The sequence below is a fragment of the Mytilus californianus genome, unplaced genomic scaffold (assembly GCF_021869535.1).
Source record: "Mytilus californianus isolate M0D057914Y unplaced genomic scaffold, xbMytCali1.0.p SCAF_4, whole genome shotgun sequence".
In the NCBI taxonomy this organism is placed as follows: Eukaryota; Metazoa; Mollusca; class Bivalvia; order Mytilida; family Mytilidae; genus Mytilus; species Mytilus californianus.
In genome coordinates, this window is record NW_026262690.1 from 61629968 (window position 1) to 61644462 (window position 14495).

The following is a 14495-nucleotide window of genomic DNA, read 5'->3' on the forward strand; positions in this document are numbered from 1 at the left end:
TCATAAAAGGAACTATTTCTTAATAAATTTTTGTCTTTATTCATTGTCTTTCTTTGTAATGTAAATTAGATGCCCTTAAAATTCAAATGGTTTGAATTTATTTATAAAATATACAAAAGCAGTACGTTGGGAGAATTTTGATAAAACTCTTAAGTGCTCACAGAATCAGAAATGTAATTTAAACTGAATGTACCTCCTTCTGAATAATTTATTGCAATATATATATAAATCCCTTTTTAAAAAAAAGAGAAATCTGACTTTTTTTTCTCAGTGAAAAGGAAATTGGAGTGTTTAAACTTGAATTTATATTTAACAGCATTAGAATTTTTAAAATAATTTATGCTTGGAAGCATCTTGAACAAATTTTTTTTTTTCGTTCAGAAATGTTCTAAAGGTACAATGTTGTTGATTTATTTATTAAAGAGTGATTTTTAGAAAAAGCAAAAGATACTATTGTCAGTATAGAGATTTCTCTTGGTTTTTATGACTGTCAGCAGGAATAATCTCATATAAAAATTCATTTCACTGTAATTGTTTCACAGAAAATGATGTTTGGACCACAGAGGAAGCTGAAAAATACCTAAATGCTTTATTGAAATGTGATAAAGACTTCTTCTCTGTTTCCAAAGAAGTAAGTATTTGATATATTATTTACCAAAATTGTCAGATTTTGACCCCAAAAATAAGTGAACAAGTGATCTAGAAAATAGTTAGAATGGTTGCTGCTACTTATTACATTTTTTTTTGGCCTGTATTCTGGTTATTTGCAGGAAGTTGCTATGCTCACTCAGTACACCAATATTATATACCGTTTATTCGTTACTGGAGAAAAGCTATTTGGTTATTTTCCATCAATGTAATTTTTTCCATTTAAGGAATGACTGTAATATTTTTTCTGTCTATTCGAAATAACATCAAAAATGTGGTGCACACTCAATAACCCGCTACATTCCTTATAATTTAATTCTTAATTCCATTTTAAGCCGGAGTAAGTTATGAAAAAACGTTGATGACGTCACGGTCACATGACAAAATTATGTCTATAAGCTGATAGACAAAACACTGTCAGCCAATCAGAAGATGCGTTACATCCAAAATTAAATTATTTTTTATTATCATAATAAAAAAACATATACTGTGGATTCTTTATTATTCTTGGGATACCAATTTTCATAGAATTCGTAGGTACAGGTGAACCATGAATTTAAATATTCAATGGATTACAAATTTTCTAAAGGCTTGTATGCATTGTAGACATTTGCAAAACCGTGAAATCAGATATCCACAAAAATGTATTAAATTTTCCTCAATCCGCGTAAAAATTGGTACCTACGAAATAAAATGAATCCACAGTAAGTAGTAATATAGGTGTGCAAAGGAACTACCAAAATTGCAGTTTCTGTTCATAAATCATAATAGCATGATATCAGTATCAAGTAATTATTAAAAAATTGAAATCAAAATATCAGTTTACATGGTCTGGTATATCTTAACCAAATTTTACTTTGTAGATTGGAAGTAAATCTGTGAAAGAATGTATTCAGTTTTATTATTTATGGAAGAAAGTGTGTCCAGATGAACACAAACGTCTGCGTATTATTCGTAATAAAAGAGAACGTGAAAGATTGTACAACTTAAGATCCCAGCAGCAACAACAGCAGCCGGCAACACTTCCAGAGCAGCCAGAAAATGAGATGGAGATAAACGATTTCGATGAAGACTCTAGTAGTTCTACTGACATGGAGGATACTACTGACATAATGGTATATCCTACTAGCATTGAATAATATTAAAAGCGTCTTATTCCAGGATACCATCATGAAATAAATGACTGGTATTTCTGACCTTTTTTGGGGGTGTAATTGGTTAATAAATTTTATAGTTTCTTTATCGCTTATTTCATGACTCATTTATTAATATTCCCTCGTCTGTTAAAATCTATTAAGCAGAAAGGTTATATAACCACTTAAAACGAAAAATATCTTCTATGTCTGTTTTTATACTGACATATGTTTTTAATTCATTTTTCTTTTTTTTTATTCTGAGAATTTGATTAAAGCAAAAAAAATGTGTTTTCATTGTTATAGATTTTCTGTGTAATGTTTATCATCCTATTCATCAAATAAAATACATACAAAAAAGTCAGAACACAATGCTACCATTGAGTAGGACACAAAAGTTCAGACATGTAAACATGAAGTTGTAATAGATAAAAGAGATGTAGTTTAGAAGATTCAAAATAAAGTTAAGATCCACAATGAAAAAAACAGTCAAAATCAATAAGCTTGTGGTCAGATAACCTAAAATCTATTTATTTTGCCATATTCAATTGCAATGTTCATAGTTTATCATCATGTGTTGATTTCTTTATTTCATTTTATTTTTTCTATTTTACCAAACAAATTTGGAATGTGGCATTTCACTGATACATCATCTTTTATATTGTAGTTAAATAATAAAGAGGATGATACCTCATCTGTAAAATCTACAAAGTCTGTAAAGTCTGTAGTTACATCATCCCCAGCTTCTGTAGCTACATCGCCTGCTCCTATGTTTACATGTGATTACCCAGAATGCAATGCTGTAAGTAAAATTGTTTACCATGCATGTCTTATAGCCAAAAATATGTATTAAATGATACAGACTTGACACAGAACAGCACAGACGTAATTTTTGTTGGTTACATGCTTTACAGAACTGATATGTCTGTTTTTTAGTTCTTCTTACAAATAAAACTGTTATTAAAAGTAGTAAGTTGTATGACAATGCTGATACAGTTCAAATTCCATACATAAACTGGTGATTAAACCAAAATATTATTTATTTAAATATTTTTGTTCTTGAAAGTATATTTTAAATCACAGACTGATAGTGTTTCTGTTAATAGAATGTAATTTTGATAGGTTTTAAGGCAAGAATACAGATAAATCCAAGTTAAACTACATACATGTACTCTGTGTTACTACAAAAGTATTAAAAAAAAAGTTAGCTGCACAGTCTTGGTTTGTCCTCAATGTCATCTAATAGTAACTTTTGAAAAAGAAGTATCATTCTGTTTAAAGTAGGTCAACAGAACATAATTACAAACTCAAGTACATCAGTTTCTCCAGGGGGAAAAAGGTAGTCAGCTGATGTCTTTCGGAATGGTAAATGTCTGGAACATAAAATGAATTTTGAAAAGTATTTCATTATTTAAAAGTTCAGTTTGATTTTTATGTTTTAGTCGTTTAATTCCAAGCAAGCATTAAATGGTCATATAAGAGTACATGGGGGAGGTTCAAAAAGCAGTTCCCCTGCTAGAGAATACAGACCTCCAGCAGCAAGACTTCCTAAACCACAAGGATCACCTGCAAGTTCAGAGGATCTGAATGGAGAGGGCTTCCCATGTAAACTTTGTGGCAGGTTAGTGATCCATTAGACTATGTTTATTGACGACATGAAACCATGTTACAGTATATCCTACTAATATCTAAGAAAGTGATTTTTAATGAAATGCACATTTATTTAGGTTGCAATGTTTATGTTTAAAAGTTATATATTACAATATAATTTTCATAAACAGTTAATACTGTCTTGCTCATTTGAAGTGTTGTCATCTGTATTTAACACACCATCTTTCTTTAATACATGAGGAAACTTAAGATAGCAAAATATTCTATGCCATTAATAACTGTGAAAAAGATATTTGTTTATTTGTGACATGGGGAACATAGACACATTCTTCTTTTATTTTCTAAGTTTTAAACCACTGAGAAAGATATTAAAGTCATAGATAATGGGACGTATAGATTCAGTTTTATATAGATCTATTTAGTGGAAGTTAATTCTTAGGTAGTTTTAATTGGGAGCACTGGTAAAATAGGTCACAGTGACAAGTGCAAAAAATCCATAAATGTTTTAACTTAATTGGTAATGTGTACAAAATTTATATAAGACGAAGTAGAGATTCATTTTTGTAATCTTCAATTCTTTTCAGGGTTTTTGCAAAAGTACGTAGTAGAAGTGCTCATATGAAGAGTCATCGAATGAATGAATCTGATAAAAAACCAGTGAACAAGAAACCAGTTCCAGTACCAGTGTTAGACAATATCATGCCTAAAATGTCACCTAATGGGTGACACCTAATGGGTGACGATTGGTGCTTAACTATATTCTGTATTAGGGCTTTCTTAGAAGGCAGAAATATATTTGTATTTATAAGGCAGCTTATTAGTCGTGACTTCTAAAGAAGAAAGAATCTGTGATGTTGTAAATAGAATTTGATTGTTTTAATGTAATGTTTGAGGGAGTCCATTCAGCAATCTTCCAGATCTCAGTTTTGCATCAAATACCTCTTAATTACATAAAACTTCTTTATGGTCATAATAGCCAGATTTATACCTGTTCACATTCTAACTTAATTCATTTGCCATTTCCAGTTTTACATAAAATACTGAAACTAAGATGTTTATGAATGACTGTTACCTCTTCTTGTTATGTTTGTTGATTTAAGCAAGATATGTTATTGCTTTTTTTCTTCTTTTTTTTTAATCAAAAATTTTATTTTTCCTTTTTAAGATGAACTCGTTGTTTTCTTCTAAAGTGCTTACTTTCAGTTGTTTCAGTGTTGTAGATTTTAAAGATTTAATGAGTTTATGCTCTACTCAAACAAAGAAAAGCTGAAATGAATGAAAATTTTAAGTAATATACAATAATTGTATTCAGTTACTCATTCAGGCAGCTAAGGTACTTATGTCTATGCTATATACCTTAAATAAAAGATTCATTCCAAGATAAGATGGTAGTTTTTAACATTGTTTTACCTTATCAGCTCAATCCATGAATTAGAGAAGGTACCAGCAGTCTGGTGAAAATTGATTTAATACAATGACAACAGATGCCTGACATGCATGAGGACCTACTTATATGGATTATCAAGCATGTGTTACTTAATCTTATCAATGACCAGCCACACAAAACTGAATGTTAAAACACTGTTTTTCAATGTTGTATGGAAAAATAATAATTAGCATGTATTTGAATTACAGTGAATTTAATTTAATAAACAGACAACAGTTATTCTCTTTCTTTTGAAAAAAAAAATACAAATAGATTCATATAGTTTATCAAGAAATTGCAACTTGTTGTAAGTCGTATGATGTTTTATAGAAATGGGATCAGGACTTGAGAAAATTCAGTTTCTCTTCTTTATTCTTTTAATGGTGCAAATCTTAATGTTCTGAATGGACTAGTTATGACAGAATCTAGATGAGACGTCCTTTGTTTTGTTTTAAGATTTATATTTTACCCTATTATTATACAATGTGCAATCATTTGTTATAAATGTGTAAAAATTGTTACTTCTGTGTAAATTACTATCAGACAGTGCTCAAATACTGGTCTTAAAACTATATCATTTGTTCATACTAAGATATGTAGATTATATATTAATACTTATATTGTAAATATTGTTGTAAATTCTCATTTTTTTGCTTGTGATATAATGGCTTAGTATTAATTGTGATTCATGAACAAAATTTTATAAATGGTTTTCATTTTATGTAGTCAAAATTTTATATTGATGTAAAAAAACCCAATTTTGTTATTAAGAAAATAATCATATTTTATAATGAAGAACTATTGATGTTTAGTGTATTTACATCGAGATTGTTTACAAATTTTTATCATCTACATCTGTTATACTTACATTTCTATTCACAAAATGTACAGAAATTGAAGCTTTGAGCACAGATAAACTATCATCTTTCATAAGACAATCAGATGTCATGAATTAAAGCAAAATCAGTTGAAACTTTTACTCCTCTTCTATTTTCTTTACCTTCAAATTATAAACATTTTATGTGGAAGGTCTGCATTAATGATTAATTAGTAGGCACACATCTTTTTTCTCAAATAATCTAAAATTCTGTGTTGGGCTTTAAAATTTAATTGCATCAGTACTTATATTGTAGTAAATAAAAAGAAATAGATTGAAAATTGAACATTGTATTATTATCATGCAATGCTGCTTGATCAATTTGAAGAAAATTCTTATTACATTTGATAACTAAATGTATTGAAACTAGTGCTATGAGGAAAGTACTAACACCATGAAATTACTTTTGTTTGTCTGTTTCAATATACAATTAATGTATATGTTAATGGAATATGGTCATCTTAGTCATTGATAAATCAGTAAAGCACAAAATACATTTTCTTATGAAGCATTTTGGAGACCTGCATATGAATTCACGCTACATGATATACTCAGGATTTCAACCCTTGACCAATGTGAATCTAATTGCCTGTCATGTCATGAAAAGAGGCTAAATAATAAATGCCAACTGTTATCAATTGTGATTTGTAAATTTGGATTGAAGTAGGAGGATGTAGTCCCTGTCAAAGAAAGATGAAATATTTCGTTTTGGATTTGCTCATTTGCTGGTCTGATCCAGCTTTATGATACAATTTGTGTTGTTAAATATAAAGCCAGTCACAAAAGTTCTTTTGAATGTTAAGACCAAATTTTAGGGGAAATTTGGATTTTTCTCTCTCAGTGGTTGACAAGTATAGAAAGGTGTTCAAACCTTGTTGAGCCGTTGACCACTTTTGGGTATTCCAAGTTGGACTTTTTATAAGATATTCTGAGTCACCCTTTAATAATCTTAGTGCAGTTTATTCTTATATAACTCTTTTTTTTATAAAATTTAACAAAAATATAACAATTTAATAACTTGAGAGAAACCCTATGTATGATTCCATTATGATTTCTCTTTTAGGTATATGCTTTATATTGATATTGCATGTTTAAAATCAAACTGACTATTGACGCAATACGATTGAAAATTGTGCCCATTTGTTAATATTGTACTGATTCAGCAGTTTTAAAGACCAGTCTCATGTAAATTACCAAAATGAAGAATAAACATTTCCGAACTTTGACATTTTCAGATTTTATTAAAAGTTCTCCCAGCAGTTTCGGAAAAGTTTGCAACAGACGAGTAAAGGATTTTACCTAGGATGAAATCTTTAGGGACTTAACAGGGATATAAAGTTAACATAGCCTCTATACCTAGAATGATATTTTATATAATGCCCTATAAGGGATATAAAATTTACATAACTTGCAAGTCACTATGTAACGATTTTCTTAATCATGCAGAGATTTCTCTAATTACAAGATAATTGTGAAGAAAATTATATTTAAATTAAATGTGAACTCTCTGTCAGAATAGGTAATCATGAAAAATATATTTAAACTAACTTGATTAATTTTTTTTGTGGATGATAGAATATATGTATGAAGAATTTATATAGCTATGATGATCTTGTATTGTTGTATATGCTCATTTCTGTATAGGAACATAAAATGTACTAAATCATGAATGACATTATGGGTCGTTTTCAGAATACCGGTTAAAAGGTTGTTAAATATATTGCAAAAATTGCATTGTAGAATATTCATGTATCGTCCTATTATTTTATGTCAAATTCTCATCGAAGGATATTAGGTTGTGTAACTCCAATTATTTGTTTTAACATTTTGGTGCGGAGGTGCCGTTTTGTTAGGGCTATACTGTCTCCTGCATTTATAAGAAATTGAAAGGTTTTTCTATTAGTGTATTGAAATAATAGTAAGATACTTTTATCTTCCTTATGTCAATATACTTTTAGAAATTAGAATATGTTCAGTAGTAGAAATGTGTATTTTAAAAATCTCATCAGGGAAAGTGAATTACAAAAAATTTATATTAGCAACAGAATTTTATACATTCTCATGTATTTTTATGAACAAATTGATGCTTCACAATTTCCACAGCTTTGATTTATTTATGAAATTGATATTATAATGGGTAGAAGAAGTAATATTACCTAGATAACAAAGCAGGGTGTAAAATAAATCTTTAACTGAGAGGTATAGCCGTAACAAAAACAATTTTGTTTGTCATGATTATTTGTATATTTACAATATACATTGAATAATAATAAATAATTAGGGGAAATTAAATCAATAAAAAATACACACTTTTATAGTGAATAGTAATTGAGAAAAAAAAATCTTTTTCTACATCAGAATCGTCTTGAAATTCATGAAATATTTGCCACTGGATGTTAAGCAACCAACAATCAATCTTTACCAGAATCTTTATAATATGAGCATAATTTGAATTGGGCATTATGATTTACAATTTATATGGTATGGTGCTTTCTGGGAATTTTAGGGACAAGTTCTATATTTTCGGTGATGCACATTTTTAGATGATGGACAAAATAAATGTGATAAATGTTTGAAGATACTATTACAAAACCACATATAAAAAAATAAAGAGATGTGGTATGTTTACCAATGAGACAAAGATATGAAAAATTAGAGATCTCCTTACAACCATGTCTGCCTTGTTTCTATTGATATATAGATATATTTCTGTATAGCTGAATTCAGGTGATTGTACCTTGAAAATATCCTAAATTTTGATTGACTTGTTTTAATTGACAGTGAGTACAAACATCATATGATATTGTATGTGTGGTTTGTAATTGGTTACTTCAACACAGCTCTTAGGTCACACACAACCCATAGATACAGCATAAATATTTCTATTTTACACCAGTTCATTAATTTTTTCACATAATTATATAGAATATGTAGAAATATTTCTTTTTAATTTTTAGCACACCAAATGGTGTCTTTAAAGTTATGTCTGATGACTCCATCATCAAACCAACATGGCTGTTACAGCTAAAAAAATAGCACATAAGGGTTGAATAAAAGAAAAATCCTGTAATGGACCATTTGTTATCAAACTTAGATCCCTTTAAGAGCTATGGTTGATTACCCCATTTTCTTGACAGCAACACAAGTAGACAATTTGACTAAAAACTCAATTGAATAGGTTTTATAGGACTGGAGAGAGCATTGTTAACAATGGGCATACATCCAGATGAACAATATAAAATAAGGATATGTGGTATGATTGCTAATGAGTAACTATCCAACAGAGTCCAAATGACATGGATATATGCAATACTGGTGCATTAGATAAAAAAAATAGTATTTATTGTAATTCTTCCCTTTTTTGGGGGGAGGGGGATATTCTAACATGAGGTTGAACCTTGCTAGTGCCAAGGTGTGTTCAACACAGATTATGTGACCAGGATTGCCAGTTTTCCTGCAATAGGTCAGTACTTGTTCCTGGTAACACCAGCTTTCTCTACATTAAAAAGCGGCTGCCATGATGAAGCCAAGGTCGCTGAAAGTGGCGTGTAAACTCCACCTAACAAATTAAAATCTCAATATATGTTTTCTTAAAACTATTCAGAATTTGATTTGAATACTTATATGTTTTTTCACTTAAGAATTTAACTGTGAAAATGACAATAAAATTATATTTAGCACTGAAATTAATTGTAATGTACAATTGTGCACATCATTTCATCATTGTTTCAAAAAGTACATTACATGTCATTGTCATTTATATATATGCCTACAAAAGAGTTTATTTCATAGTCTGTTTCATTATTGTCATTTCACTATTGGAACCAAATTTAAAAACATATTTTTACTGAATAAATGCTCAGATGAGCAAATATAATGAAGTTTTGTTATTAATAAACAGGCGGAAACCCAGTTGAAATTAAACAAAAGAAATGGAACTCTTTGTTAGAGAAGGTAAAAAAGCCAAATTGGTATATTTGAATTGTTTACTTCTGTTTCTATGGGCTTGAAAAGTTTAATAAAGTTGCATAATTTAGGATTTTTGCATCTTATATACATGTTTTTACTTGAATTGTAGTAAAGAGCTTCCAGATATTTGTAAACTTTGAAATTAAAGACAAATTTTTATAAAACAGTCGATTATTGCAGGTTCAAATCCAGTTGGATCTTTTTTGTGCATAGGCATCAATTCCGCCGGTAAAAATTCCATAGATAGAAAATAGATTGATCTTTGTGAAGCATTGATTTGCACCTCTGCCCCGGGCGATAGTTTTTTGGGAAAAAATTCCCAAAATGGGCAATAATTACACCGAAAAGAGAAAGTCGAGTGCACCTTTTCATGTTCGGGCGTGTTTTAGTTGACTATTCTGTCTTGAAAACGTAGAAAGCAAAAATATTTGAAACATCATCTCGCTTCAGATTCTATTATTTTTATATATTAAGGCTACATGTTGATAGGATAACATTAAAAATTCACAGTACTAAAGAATGAAATATATGAGTCAAGTGAAATATCTTTCTAATGAGTCATAACAGAGTAGGTGTGTTCGAATAACAATTTTTAACGAAATGTACTTGACGACCGACTTTACAGTTGGATCTTAAAAATGCATATCTTCAAAAAAACTTCATTTTTTGTGTGTGTTATCTATGGTTATTAGTCTTAAACCTCTGAAAAATTTTAGTCTGCCCTTCCACGAAATATTTAATTAGAATTTTTTTAAAAGTCTCTGACATTGTACCACAAGGTTCCATATCACAAAGGGAATGCAGGGGTTGATTTTGGGGGTAATTGCCTCCAAATTTAAGGAAATAGGGGCCAAAAAAGGGGCAAAAAACAAGCATTTTTTCTAGTTTCATGACAATAACTTGTGTGTAAGTGTATGGATCTTTTTGAAATTGTACTACAAGGTTCCATATCACAAAGGGAAAGCTGGAATTGAGTTTGGGGGTAATTGCCCAAAACGTTTAGGAATAAGGGGCCAAAAAGGGGCCAAAAATAAGCATTTTTCTAGTTTCCAGACAATAACTTGTGTTCAAGTGTATGGATCTCTCTGAAATTGTACCACAAGGTACCATACCACAAAGGGAAGGCTGGGATTGATTTTTGGGGTAATTGCCTCAAAATTTTAGGAATTAGGGGCAAAAAAGGGGCAAAAAAAACAAGCATTTTCCTAGTTTCAGGACAATAACTTGTGTGTAAGTGTATGGATCTTTATGAAATTGTACCACAAGGTTCCATATCACAAAGGGAAAGCTGGAATTGAGTTTGGGGGTAATTGCCCTAAACAGCTAGGAATTTTGGACCAAAAAACAAGCATTTTTCTAGTTTCCAGACAATAACTTGTGTTCAAGTGTATGGATCTCTTTGAAATTGTACTGCAAGATACCATACCACAAAGGGAAGGCTGGGATTGAGTTTGGGGGTGATGAATCATAAGGGTGTTCAAAAAATTTGTGGGGGGGGGATTTTTTTTTTTTCCTTTTTTTTCTTTAAAATTTTCCATTTTAAATTGGTTATTTCTGATTTATATATAAAAGCAAATAATAATGATATGGTTTGAATAGGTAAATTAAAATTTTTTAAGTTTTTAGACCACATTCATTCTGTGTCAGAAACCTATGCTGTGTCAAATATTGAATCACAATCCAAATTCAGTGCTGTATCAAGCTTGAATGTTGTGTCCATACTTGCCCCAACTGTTCAGGGTTCGACCTCTACGGTCGTATCAAGCTGCGCCCAGCAGAGCATTTTATTACGATTGTAAAAATTGACTGGCGTAATGGGGAGATAATTTTGACGAAGTAGAATCCTGACTGAAAGCACCCAAGTTTGTTGTTGATTTATACTGTGTTACAGTTATTTTTATTGGAAATCACAAACAAGAGTGCACACGCTGAAATGTCTCCCCTGCTTTACTGACCATTGATTTTATGTTTAAAGTCTTAAAGATAAAGGTTTAACTAAAAGTATCATATAAACTTAACATTTTTAAAGATCCATGACAATGAGGTCAAGGTCAGATAAATCCTATCAGACAGACATGTACACCTAACAATATATTCTATACAGCAAATATAGTTGATCTATTGCTTAAGGTAATTGAAAAACACAAAAACTAATTATTGACCAATGAACCATGAAAATGAGGTCAAGGTCAGATGATATCTGCTAGACAGACATGTACACTTGACAATTATTCCATACACCAAATATAGCTGATCTATTGGTATAAGTATTTGAAAAACAGATCAAAAACATAACAACTTAACACTGACCAATGAACAATGAAAATGTGGTCAAGGTCAGATGAAACCTGCCAGACTGACATGTACCCTTATAATCATTCCATACTGTTACACCACATATAGTTTACCTACTGCTTATAGTATCTGAAAAACAGACCTAATCATGTAACTTTAACCTTGATCACTGGTCAATGAAATGAGGTCAAGGTCAGGTGAACTCTGTCTGACGGATATGTAGACATTGCAAGAAACAAATATATCAAATATTGTTATCCTATTACTCATAATAAGTGAGAAATTCAAATATAGTTGATCTATTGCTATAAGTATTTGAAAAAACAGATCAAAACATAAAAACACTGATCAATGAACCATGAAAATGAGGTCATGGTCAGATGATACCAGCTAGACCTACATGTACTTCTTCCAATCATTCCATACACCAAATAAAGTTGACTTATTGCTTATTGTCCTTGAAAAACCGACCAAAACACAAACTTAAAAACTTAACATTGACCAATGAACCATGAAAATGAGGTCAAGGTCAGATGAAACCTGCCAGACTGACATGTACCCTTACAATCATTCCATACACCACATATAGTTGACCTCCTGAGGTCGAGGTCAGGTGAACCCTGTCTGACGGACATGTAGATGTTGCAAGAAACCCATATACTAAATATTGTTATCCTATTACTCATAATAAGTGAGAAATTCACATGACAAAAAAACTTTAAAAAAATTTCAAGCAGTAAATGAACCATGAAAATGAAGTCAAGGACAATGGACATATGTCAGACGGAAACTTCGTAACATAAGGTATCTACATACAAGGTATGAAGCATCCAGGTCTTCAACATTCTGAATTATAAAGCTTTATACAAATAGTTTATGCTGCTGCAGGATAGTAATACCTATGTCTTGCATACTAGAGACAAAAAATAAAACTAGGACCAAATCATTAGTTTATGAAAAATAAACCATGAGCCTGCAGGACGAATTGTGTCATTTTTATTGACTAAAACTTTTCATTGTAGCTCTCTCTTTACCTTCTATCAATGAGACCCTATAGTTCTAAATTACGATGTTATCAGTGAGCAAAAGTACCACTAAATTCTATTGAATGATGCACTCTAGTGCAATTTCTCAAATTGGAAAATTAAAATTCCAAATATCTGCAAAAGAATTAGATATTTAAAGAATGCAAATGAGGATTTTGTATGGAAATTTACTGCCTTTTTTCTAAATTTCACAAATGCTTGACATCCATACAAATAAATGCTGAAGAAGCATCTAATTGATTGAAAATCTTCCTTCAGGCTGAATGTGGATAGAGACCTCTCCATCAAGTAAAACAATAGGACGACTTGTCCTTGTCATCCGATAGAAAAACAAAGGATATGGGGTATCCATCCTTGACACATCACTGCAAGTTCAAGATGGATCCTTAAGCACCAACTTGGGGGAGTTCTTTGCAAAAATAATTCAGATAGACTTTGTAAGATGTAATACCACCAAATTTGGTCCGGTCAAAAAAGAACATACTGGAAAGTAGTACATATTTAAAACAAATAGTTCCTACATATGGGTGTAAATATCAAATAATGTATAATATATTTTGGTAATTTAGGTATCAGATGAAAGGTGAAGGACTGGTGGTCCTTGTAGAACACTTTTAACTGATAATTTTGAAAAGTACAAAAATGTATGAATGAATTCTAAAAATGAGGGCATATATTGCCTGTTTCTCAGATATGGAGTACCTGGTTTGGTGTATCCAAAGTTACGATAACCAGTATGGTCTGATGTGTATAAAATAATGGTATATTAATCCTGCTCCACATAAATGTTTGAAAGTGAAAATTGAACGTGGATAAGAATGGGGGTCAAGGGTAGGCAGAGGCGGATTTAGAGGGTTTATACCAGGGGGCCTAGGCCCCCCTTTTGTGGGAAAAATTTGGTTGATTATTTAGGGAATCACTGAATCATGACTGGAGCGGGCCCCTCTTAGGCAGTCAGTGGGTCCCCCTCCCTTGTGAAATTTTCTGGATCCGCCATTGGTAGGTGGTGTGCATCTTAATATTATACATTGTAAAAGTGCTTAAACATTTTTTCATTTCTGCCATGGAAATAATAAGTATTCATAATAAATTTATTGTAAGAACTAAAAGCACACACGGACTCATTTTTTCAGTAGTTAGCTGTCTGCCATAATGATGACAGAGCAGGTCTTTAATTTCTGCCATGAACAAGTATGAAACTACATGTCAAACATAGTTTACATGTTTCTGTCTACAATTATAGTGCTACCTTGAGTTAATTGTGTGTGCTTAATATACTTGTTATAATACCCCAGAAATGACCTGTTTTACCCATCTGTCTGTCTGTCCTACTCATGAAATTTCCATCATTTTTCTCAGGAACTAAAAATCAAAGCTTCCTGAATTTTGGTATCAAGACTATATGTGAGCATGCCATACTGTGTGATGTGTATTCAAATTCATCTATCTGTTATTATCTTGGAAAATTTCTGGCTGGAAGGGCTGTCACA

At 30.9% G+C, this 14495-nt stretch overlaps 1 protein-coding gene across 4 annotated transcripts in view; it reads left to right on the forward strand.

The window, feature by feature from the left end:
* LOC127698551 (uncharacterized) overlaps nucleotides 1-9572 on the forward strand; it is a 57217-nt gene extending 47645 nt beyond the window's left edge. For all 4 annotated transcript variants that reach the window (XM_052202036.1, XM_052202037.1, XM_052202038.1 and 1 more), the window contains exons 19-23: nucleotides 543-631; nucleotides 1512-1763; nucleotides 2449-2583; nucleotides 3224-3402; nucleotides 3977-9572. In XM_052202036.1, coding sequence (XP_052057996.1) covers nucleotides 543-631; nucleotides 1512-1763; nucleotides 2449-2583; nucleotides 3224-3402; nucleotides 3977-4118 — 797 coding nt within the window. In that variant the 3' untranslated portion in view covers nucleotides 4119-9572. The remainder of the gene's footprint in view (nucleotides 1-542; nucleotides 632-1511; nucleotides 1764-2448; nucleotides 2584-3223; nucleotides 3403-3976) is intronic.
* The last annotated feature ends 4923 nt before the right edge of the window (nucleotides 9573-14495 follow it).